Source organism: Numida meleagris, chromosome 3 (assembly GCF_002078875.1).
Source record: "Numida meleagris isolate 19003 breed g44 Domestic line chromosome 3, NumMel1.0, whole genome shotgun sequence".
Lineage (NCBI taxonomy): Eukaryota > Metazoa > Chordata > Aves > Galliformes > Numididae > Numida > Numida meleagris.
In genome coordinates, this window is record NC_034411.1 from 70,912,835 (window position 1) to 70,924,293 (window position 11,459).

The following is an 11,459-nucleotide window of genomic DNA, read 5'->3' on the forward strand; positions in this document are numbered from 1 at the left end:
CTTCTGTGTAAATCTTCAGAAAAGCCTTTCCATCTACAGAGCACAAAATGAATGATGGTCAAGTGTGCATCATTGTATCTTCAGCTTTCAGCAGTAAAGTCACTGTCTCAAAGAATCACTGATATAATCTTTTTTTGCTATCTCAACATTTAATAAATACTTCATGAGCTGTTTTTATGTTTATATTTATCATGAACGATATTGTTTAGTGTTATTTAAAGACACGGGGTTTACAATTAGCCTTTCTGCTGAGAATAGTATTTGGAGTACATTAGATGAAATTACAGAAAGGGGAACAATATTTTCATACAAGTTTTAATAGCTTATGAAGTAAGTGGAATAGTATTTTTTGTTCTGTTTTGTTGTGGTGTTTTTTTTTTCCTTGGAACTGTTGTTCTTTGTGTTTGTTTTGAGATTAAGCCTTCATCTAGACAGAAATAACAAAAGTGTTTTAATTTGTATCTGTAAATTATTGTATTACATAAAAATTCACGAATATGTTTTTGTGTTGTTTCTCATTCTAGAAAGAATGGTATTTTTAAAGGAAGATTTCCAGTTTTACTAAACTGCTTCTTTTCCCGAACAGGGAAAGCAAGACAGTAAAGCAGTGGCTCCTCGATTCCCTAAAGTTAAAGATGAAGGATGGTTTTTAATACTGGGAGAAGTTGACAAAAAAGAACTCATCGCTCTGAAGAGAACTGGATATGTCAGAAATAGAAATACTGTCTCTGTTGCTTTTTATACTCCAGAGACTCCTGGAAAGTATGACAAATTTAAAAAGTAAGATCTCTTAATGATTAGGCTGAAACCTAATTTCCAAACTAATGACTCTGCTTTTTACCTTTTTAGGTGTATCTACACGTTGTATCTCATGAGCGACAGTTATCTTGGCATGGACCAACAGTATGATATTTACCTGAATATTATAGCAGCTAGTACTTCAACACAAGCCACAGCAGAGGTGTCTAATGCTATGAGTTACCTGACTTTGAAGTAAGGTGATCTGAAAAAATCTGTTTAAAAGAACTGGTCTTTCTCCCAACATATCTGGTCATTTTGGACATCCAAAAAGTGAGTTTGCCTTAGTGGAAACAAACTTCTAACCTCAAGACAACTCAAAAATTGAAAGTGACTACTGTATTGGCTCTGGTAACACAGAGTTAGCCACAGTGGCCTTACTCCTTTATAAAATTTTGTCTTTTCTTGGTTCATCTTTCTTCTTTCAGAAGTCATGTTGATCTCTTTTATTCCTACTAGAGTTTGCCGTAATTCAATTTTGACATCAAAATAAAAGATACCATAATTTGCGCAAATTTAGGGCTATAGTCTTCATTTTGAAAAAACGTTCTGTAGCCCATGTATCGGTGTAGTTTAAATAGATGACTTTTTTTAATTTATAGGGAAAAATCCAAAATTTGATCTAAGAAAAATATGCTGAAAGTATTAATGGATATGTTACATTTCATGTTTAATAAAAATATGTCCATAAGAGTGTTTTGCATTAGATTTTTTCAGTGTGAAATATATGACGTAGTACAAAATCCTTCCCTTATGCTTGCTACCCTTTGAAGATGATAATCTAAAGGGAAAAAAGTATTTTATATTTTATTAATATAAGCATATATGCAGTAAATCTGGTTGTAATCTGGTCTATATGGTGAGTTTGTTAGGCCTAAGATTTGCAATGTGCTACACAGTCTTCAAACTGGAATGGGGCCTGATGTTATCATGTTGCAAGAAAAGGGTTGTCTTCTTCTCTGACCTGTCTCTGAAAGTTCGAGCCTTCAGTTTAGTCAGCGACGCAATGTTATGGTCAGTTGATGGTTTGTCCGGATTCCGTGAAGTTCTGAAGGATCACCCCTTTCCTATCCCAAAAGACAGGGCACATGACACTACCTGTTGAGGTCTGTGTCTGGAACTTCTTCTTTGATGAGAAATTCACATGTCACCACTCCATTGTTCATAGTGGCAATGCTACATCTCGTCACCGGTAATGATGCAATCCAGGAAACTCACCTTCAGCCTCATATTGGTTCAGTTGGTTCCTGACCAACTTGCATGCAGTGTTCTTTCTGCTTCTGTGTTAGAACGTGTGGGACCCACCTGGTGGAAACTTTTCAATATTCCAATGCATTGAAGTCAATATTCAGACCTGTATACAGTTCCCTGGTCATAGTTCGCCAGTTAGCATGGATAAGCTGATCAAGATGCTCTTCATTTAATGGTGTGACAGCCGTGCATGGCCATCCAGATTGTAGCTTGTCTTTCATGTCACTGTCACCACTGCTGAAAAACACCACCCACCACCTCACTGTGCTGAAGTTCACTGTCTGGTCTTTCTAAATGTTCAGCAAGCATCAATGAATGTCAATGGGTGCAATTTTTTCTGTGTGGTAGAATTCAGTTACACCCTTTTGCTTCACATGCACTTCCATGTCAGATGCCATTGTGTCAGACTGCCCCTCTGCTGCTATCTGTCACACAGCAACAAAATGTAACAGTACTGGGAGGAAGGTTCAACCTCTACTGCCATGGCACCAACATCCACCTGTGATTTCATGGGCCAACATAACTATATAGGAGACATTATTTTCAGAGGAGCCCTTGTATATACAATTTCTTTAGTGTTTTTTTCTTTAATTTTGACGGATTAAGGCATATAAAATCATGTGTCATGTTTCATAGTTCAGTGCTAGAGAGGGTAACAACATCCTGTGAATAACGGGGAGTTAAGCTCTGAGGAACAGGAGAAAGTAAGAGTTCTGCAAGACGATAGGTAATATAGGTGGCCCAACTCAGTGTTGGCACCTTGGAAGATTCCATCTCCAAGACATAAGTCTGAAGGTAGAAGGTAGCAGCATCTGTCTTTGCAGAGGAGAACAATTACACTACTTACCTGTATATATCATGAAGTTAGTCCTCTTGTCAACCTGTAGGGGATTCAAGATGCTGAGCAATTAGTCAAGGGCAACATCCTGCAAAAGTGTTATGCAGCTTCATTCACATAGAAAGAAATGTAAACTCACTATTCAACCTTGTTCAGCTTGCACTTAGATTGTAAGCATTACCTCACTATCATTTTACTATCATTTTAATAATGTTTCACCATATCAAAGAAAAAAAATGACAGTGTTCCTGCACAGACATAGAATCAAAGAATGGTTAAGGTTGTAAGGGACCTCTGTAGGCTGTCTGGTCCAGACTTCCTGCTCATGCAGAGCCACCTAGAGCTGTTTGCCCACAATCACATCCAATCAGCTATTGAATGAAACTTCATTCTCTCTAGGCTGTCTGTGCCAGCGCTCTGTCAGCCACATGGCACAGAAGTGCTTCCTGGCATTCAGACAGGCAGAACTTCTTGTGTTCCAGTTTGTGCCCATTGCCTCTTATTCAGGGAGTGGGTACCACTGAAAAGAGCCTGGCTGTGTCCTCTTTGCACCCTACCTTTCAATATTTATAGACATTGATAAGATACTCCTTGAGCCTCCTCTTTTCCGAACTGACCAGTCCCAGCTCACTCAGCCACTCCTCACAGTAGAGATGCTCCAGACCTTTCATCGTCTTCATAGCTGTACACTGGACTCTCTCCAATATGTCCATGCCTCTTTCATACTATGGTGCCCTGAACTGGAAACAATGCCCCAGGTAAGGCTGCACCAGCGTGGAGGAGAGGGGAAGGATCATCTTCCTCAACCTTGACCCGCCAGCAGCACTACATTGCAGGAAAGAGAAGGCTGACCAATTTCAAAGGGTCAGTAGTTAATAATCGATTTATGTTATACATGCCTAGCACCTGAAATTTAAGATAAATGGTCAAATTATATAAATAATCAATTCAGTAATTGAGTGTTTTCACAGATCTTCACATCATTTGATAATGTTTAGAATGTTTGTTTCAGTATTGCAGGCTGGCTTTATTGCATAAGATGCAACAATAATAGAGAAAGTTATCACTATGTTATCAGCCTAATAGGTGATATTCTTGCTTTCTTTGCTTTTTGGACCATATTCAGTATAATATTCAGTATACTATAGCAGTGTGGCACTCAGCAAATAGATTTTTTTTTTTCAAGCTTGTAGGCAAAATTTGATTATACACACATTTGCTTGGTGCTACACCCATTTTTAAAAGAATTGTTTAATCTGCAAGTAAATTGTCACAAAAATTAAGTCCTTTCTTTGGGAAAATGCTTGAGTGAAGCAATATATTGTCCCTCAACAATTTTAATTAATTAGGAAAAAGGAGCCTTGCCAGTCACACAGCATACCAACATGATGATACTGGCTCTTACTGCTTTCTACATGCATGTCACAAATAACTGCAGAGTAGCGGACAATAGCTTCAGTATTTTGTATTAATCCATTAAAGAGATTCTGCAGTGTCATTTGTACCATTTGTACTTTGGTTTGGAAATATAGCATTTAGTTTCCTGGTATTATAATTGTTTTTAGAAATAGTTTAATGAAATTTCTAAATAACATCTGAAACCTTTTTTTTGCAGAAGTCTTTGTCTCATAAAAACAAATACTGAAGTAATATAGAATAAATATAAGCAAATTGATTACAGAATCATAGAATCATCTAAGTTGGAAAACACCTTCAAAATCACTAAGTCCAACCATCAACCTTACCTACTGAGTCCATTAGTAAACCATGTAGCTCAGTGCCAAGTCCACACATCTCTTAAATACTTCCAAAGATGGGGACTCCACCACTGCTCTGGGCAGCCTCTTCCAATGCTTGACCGCTATCTGTGAAGAAATTCTTCCAGATATCCAATCTAAATCTCCCCTGGAATGATTTGAGGCTGTTGCTTCACATCCTATCACTTGTTACCTGTGAAAAGAGACCAGCACCCTTCAGGTGGTTGTAGAGAGCAATGACACCCCCCCTTTCAGCCTCCTCTTCTCCAGACTGAACAACCCCAATCCCCTCAGGCACTGCTTCTAACTCTTTTCTAGTCCCTTAGCCAGCTTTTTTGCTCTTCTCTGCACTCCAGCAGTTCAAATCCATCTTGTAGCGAGGGGTCTGAAACTGAACACAGTATTTGAGGTGTAGTCTCACCGGTGCCATGTGCAAGGGGACATTCACTTTGCTGGTCCTGCTGGCCATGCTATTTCCAATGCAGGCTAGGATGCCATTGGCCTTCTTGGCCACCTGGGCACACTGCTGGCTCATGTTCAGCTGGCTGTCAACCAGCACTCCCAGGTATTTTTCTGCTGGGCAATTTGCCTACCACTCTTCCCTAGGCCTATGCCACTGCATCAGGTCATTATGACCCTAGAATCAGCATTTATTTGAATAGTCTAAAAAAGGAATTCTGATGCATTTGAAACAGCTGCTCAGAACAATCAATCGTTATGTTCAATCCAGTGATATTTAATGGAGGAAAGTGAGAACAGCTGTATAACAAAAGTAGAAAAATCAAACGCAATAATAAAAATAAATACTTCTGTGTATCACCATTATGGATAGATGAGCAAATTGACAGTGCATACAAAAAGGTCTGATGTTAAATTTCTCATTCCAGTTTGCCAGTAGGTTTTTACATTGGTTTCCTTTCAGGGAGCAGCTGCAGTTAGTGCCTGCCTGCTTACATACCATACTTCATCAAAAAGTGGACAGAGCAAATAAAAAAAAAAAAAAAAAAAAGCACCTTGTGTTCCCACACTAATGCCATCACAGCAGCACTTAACAGAAGCTAAAGGAGGTCTGGATATGAACAACCACTCCCCATCTCTTCTTAAGGAGATTTCACAATGCAAACTGTTGTTTAGAACGTTACTTAAGATTTCAGTTCTGGGCCAGGTCCTGAATGTGTGGTACCAGCTTCACAACTGCAGTCTTTCTTTTTGGTTGCAAATTGAATCTTTGGAGGCCCTAACTTCGCTCAGATAAATTCAGGGTTTCAGCCTTCTGACCCCAAATTCCTCTTCCTCATTACTAGTTTGCTTCTAGAGAACATCATCCAAAGGAATCTTCAGGAAGCCTCTGTCACCAGCTTCCATCCTGGAGCCTCGTATAAGACCTGAACTTTCACTGATATAGGCTATATCTAAATTCAAGTACAGTGTTTAATTTCAGCTTTCTAGTTTTGCAAGGTACTTACAAAGAGAAGAAGGTGCATCTCCTCCTGCATTTGTATGGGCATGTCTGCACCTCCCATGTGCCTATTCTGCACATTAGAGCCTGAATCCAAATTCCTCCTCGCTTGCTCAAGAAAACAAACAAACAAATGAAAAACTTCCTTTTTTTTTTTGAAGAGTCTTGAAGAGATCCAGCAGGCACCACCACTTCTCTACAAAGAGGCTTGCTTACTGCAGCAAGTCCTCAAATAATCACCTTCTTGTCTTGCTTCCACCACTCCTTCCATTTCAGGTAGATTCTTGGTTAGCTCTTCCATAGATATTTTGGACTGCCTGCAAACCTTACCATCACCTCTGTTCAGAGGCATTTATCCATAGCAGTGGCAGCAAATTTCAAATCACTGAAGGATTATCTCTCTGCGATGTGGTACACTGTTCTAGCCTGTGTAGTCAGTGTGGTAACCAAGAAAGCTAAGCCACAGATGTAAAAAGAATCCACCCATCCATTCGAGTGTGCTTTACACCCCACATGAAATTGTAAATTTGTGCAACTGGTTTTATATGAACTGTTTTAATGAATATAAGGAAATGAAAGCTCTGAATATCCCTCACCGCGCTGCAGTAAGAAGCTTTTTGTTGCACAGGTAAGAATTGATACAGAAAAGCATACGTTTTTTGAAGTTAAAATGGACAGTGAAGGGCAATGGACAGAACAGGAAAGGCTAGGTCAATTAAAATTGCACATGTTAGAAAGGGGGAAATAAATCACACAAAATATAAATTGATTTTTTTTGAAAGCCCAGTGACTTTGGACAGAAAATAAGGAGCTGAAGCACATACAGATCATCCCAATGACACTTGCAGTGAAAAAGTAGACGTTGTTCAGTTTGTTATTCTGACAAATCCAGGCAACATAGCAAATCGCGTTCTAATTAAAAAAGAAAAAAGAAAAATCACAACATCACTCCTGATTCACAGAAATTTTCCAACATTCTGAAAATATCACTGTACAAAAAAGGTGATGCAATTTTCATTATTTCCAGGGAAATTCATTGAAAGAATGGAATATATAGGAAGTTATAGACTGAACATAAACAAGCATTGGTCAGTTTATATGAAGCTGCCATTCCTTTACTAGAAGTTCACAGGAGGAATCTCCCTCTAGCGTTCTAGTCATGATGAAAGCTCAAACTATGAGGCAGCTGAGGTGCTGAAATTCTTATAGGGAAAATATGTAATTAATCCACCTGCATGCACTACCTAAACCCTTTTGAAATCAGGAGACTATCCCACCTGGCTTTCAGCTTCTTTAAATCTTTCACACCTGTTGTAAGTTACATTCACAAGTACTGCAGACCAGTACAAGCAGATCTGTGGAATGAAATAGGGCTGAGGACTATGTTCCCATTATACCTTTTCAGAAAAATACACTGTACAGCTCCAGTGTAGCAGGTATGCTCATGCACTGCATCTTCTAAGATAGCTGCAGCTGTTCCCCTGCCTGAGTACACTTTGCAATGTGCATCAGCATGCTGGAAGCAGAGAGGGTAAGGGTTCAGCTCAGAAACACGTTCTTATTCTGCTCCAAAATGCTTTGGCACTCTGTGTTATCTTATATGGCAGTAGGTGCTTATGCTCAGGTAACTGGCTCAAGCTCTGTCCTACTCAGTGAGCTGAACCACTCATCAACATCTGTTAGAAGTTCTAATGAGAAATTCTATTAGAGCTCTCATAGGCCTCTTAGTTATGGTGGGAGCTTAGAGGCCTTGTGTCCATGTAACTATGTAGGTATCGAAACATCATGACCTAATTTTAAGTATCTTTTTTTCAAGTGAAATTGCACACCTTTGGGCTTGATTTTGTTGCTGACACATAGACAGCCAGTGCCATCTGGATGGAGCTAATGGAAGTCCTTAAGTAACCTGAGGCACCTGAAATAGCACTGAGTAACTACATTTAGGTAACCAATTTGAGCCTTCATTACTGGTTTAATCATAGGTAAGCAATTCAACATCACTGAACCAGCTGCCGCTTCAGAAGGCAGCGTGTCTTCCGCAATGTCGCCTCTGCTGTCCTATGCGGATACACCACCATGGTGGGGGTGGATACCTGCATACTCAAGTTTAGTCAGTTAATCAAGCCCGTGCTTCTGTAAGTCAAAACAACACTGTGTTCAAAATTCTGCCCTGAATTCTCTCTTCCATGGTAACCAGTGCAAGCTATTTTATGAGAAGGGAGAATTCTCCTGTTTCATGAGAAGAAATATAGTCTGAAAAAGTGTTGGATGTGACACAATGCCCAGACAGACACATGAGCTACAGAAAAGGTGAGCAGGGCTGCCACTGGGAATGATCACTCCATTTCCACTTTCACACTATGCCTGTTCTGTCAGTGAGCTATATTTGATTCCCACCTGTCTGTTTAAAAGCACATCTTGTTAAATGACATGTATTTTCAGCACAGACTGCGTATCAGCACACTGTGCCAGGACTGACATCAGCAGAAATTTTGATGCGCATTTTTCTGAAGCGATTTGCTGGGGACTGAGCAAACCAAATTTGTTGTTAATGTCACCAACTGGTAGCAGTGAGAGGTTAAGCTGCTTGCATGAAGTGTGTGAAGAAAACTTCTATATTAAAGGAACATCTTTGGAAACAAATTGTACTGTTTGTACCAAATAAATCTCTGGGTAAAAAATTTCTCCAGAGGATTCAATGCAGACAGAAGAAACAAGTTCTATAGAAAAGGATTCTCCACAGTGATTATGCCATACTGCAATTAAATATGTTCACAAAATGTCTTGTACTCAGATCTTCTAATGAGCTCCATACTGCATCACTGTGATTTGAATATGGCAGTCTCTTAAGTCAGTGAGCCTCTCGTCTGCATCTCTGTTCCTAGAAAGTCACAGACACCCTCTCTGCTCTGCCAACTCAAAGCCAAGTTCCATTACTTTGCCTAAACAGATTTTACTTATCTCAAGTCTAAAAAGATTGCCCGTCCCACCCATCTAACTACATAATGCTAATTAATTCATTACAAATCTCTCCTCAGAAGAATGTAAATGCAGACTATGCACTAGGTTTCACTACTGGTTTTTCCCATTAGCTTAGAGTTGTCCTACAAAAAGTCTCAGTAAAAGCATGTCCCCACAGTTAGATGGCTTATAGTGCTCCTTGCAGATCCATACAGAGGGAATTGGTGAGATCCCACTGCACGATGACAGAGGCCACATACGTGAGAGGACAACACAGAAATCTCAAAAAAAATCACAGGAGTGCCTCGAGGGAAAGCCTTAATTCAGATTTTAGAATATAAACTGGAACACAGGCAACAAATGAAAGTAAAGGCAGACGGTGGCTAGTCATATTTGTTCATATGTTAGAAAAACAATGGAATGAGGAATTAAAAATATTCTGTGCTGAACATCGTCAGCCCCAAGAAAATTTCCCCTAATTAAGAGGACAGCAAAGGTGAAATCACACATTTTTGAAAAAATCACACTTAATAAGGTGATACATGTATGGGTAACTATGTGGGTGGAAAATACTAATTGCTGGCAAGAGCAACAGTAGAAAAGGGAGTCTAGAAATGCCACTATATTTTTCTAACTACACTACAGAAATGTGAAAAACAGCATTCTTCACGCACAAGCAAGTTTGAACCTTGGGACAGAAATAACTCAATTTCTACACATAATACAAATGTGGGAAAATTAATCATACCTATTTGACAGTGGTACTTTCTTCCAGCTGACAGGACAAAATTGTTTCAGATGCCAATAACACGTGGTGAGTTCCCATCATGTATTTGTCAGCCAATCCAACTAATTAGAGGCTAATTACTCATTGTCATACCACAGTAATATCAGGTTCTGATAAAAAGCCATTTTTGAAGCTGTAAAGATTCTTCAATTAAGCCTTATTTTATTTTCCCCAATTATTGCAACAACTAAAGAGAGAGCTGAGAAAAAAAGACTGAGAGGATTTTGCCATCTCCATTAAAAGGCCCTTTCATTCACCCATACCTAAGCAAAATTTGTCCCTAACATTTTTTTTTTTTTTGCTATTTTTCCCTACCTGAAATACAACATAAAATAGCAACCAACTCTCTCAAGAGAAATTGCATGATGAACAGTTTAACCCAGTCACAGTGTCCAGGCTGCTTCCTTCATGTGGTCTACCCCTCCCATCCCACGCCCCATCCCCAGCTGATGCAGGAACGTGGACTCTCATGTTATACTGCGACTATGTGTTCTAGAATTGGACTTTTAGAGGAATTTCATTCTATGTTTGTTGGACACGGCGAAAGTCTTCATCCATGATTAGGCTTCTTCATACTGAGATCTCCAAATAACTGCAAAAGGCCATACTGTGCTAAGATAAAAAGGTGAGACCGTGTTACTCCAAGAATATATTTTTAAAAAATGTGAAGTACAAAGGACAGTTAGATGTACGATTGAGGCAAATACTGATTTAATTCTTTGATTTTGTCTGTTCTAAGTATATCTAGAGCTAATTAATCTAAGCTCTAAGACACCCAGGTCCTGTTAGTCTACGTGAATACATGGATTTGTTGGCTTTTTAAAAAAATGTATTTGAGGAAGAAGATGTGCTGAATCATTAAAGAAAAAAAAAATAAAAAACCAGCTACCAAATGAAAGCAGTTGCAATGGAAAAAGGGACTGAGCTAGAACATGAACTCACTTTACACAGCCCCTCAGAGATGAGAAATATTACTGGTCTCCTGGAATTAAATATGTCCATTTATACAGCAACGAGACACACAGCAATGACATTCAAACTCTGCAGTTGTTTCAGTGAAGAAGAAATTATGTCTGGATTATACAAGCTGAATGAAGCATGATCATACTATCACAATATAAGTCAGGAAAAAATTATTTTTATTATGTTGATGTGTGATGTGATTTTTTTTTTCTCTTTGCCTCCTGGGGAGATAGAAAAGCATCTTTGTGAAGCATCTTTGACACAAAGATATGATCTGGACTTCTCTGGAAAACTGTCAAAGAATGATAATGCAATGATAGCTTTTCCCTCTTGTTGCTGAAACCAAAATATCTGCATGAAGATTACACTATACTTTCAGACCAAAAATGCTCTTTGAGCATATGGAGTCTTGCTCAGGCCTGAAAAGCTGACTTCATAGGCTTTAATCAGGCCACTGGACCTTAAACCTCCAGTTATTTTATCTGAATTGCTTAAGATAGCAACAGCAAACTTAAACATGACGTGTCAAATGTGTATTTGTTCCTTCATTACTTGAACACTGGAAAAATGGGACAAACTCTTGTAACTTTGTATTTAGGCAGTGCATTTTTTTTATTCCACTGCTATAAAATACTAAAGGTTTTC

The 11,459-nt window shown here is 38.9% G+C and overlaps 1 protein-coding gene across 5 annotated transcripts in view; it reads left to right on the forward strand.

Annotated features, from left to right (window-relative positions):
• The window catches only part of ASCC3 (activating signal cointegrator 1 complex subunit 3), a 261,190-nt gene extending 259,877 nt beyond the window's left edge, over positions 1-1,313 (forward strand). For all 5 annotated transcript variants that reach the window (XM_021390450.1, XM_021390449.1, XM_021390448.1 and 2 more), the window contains 2 exons: positions 587-762; positions 850-1,313. In XM_021390450.1, coding sequence (XP_021246125.1) covers positions 587-762; positions 850-997 — 324 coding nt within the window. In that variant the 3' untranslated portion in view covers positions 998-1,313. The remainder of the gene's footprint in view (positions 1-586; positions 763-849) is intronic.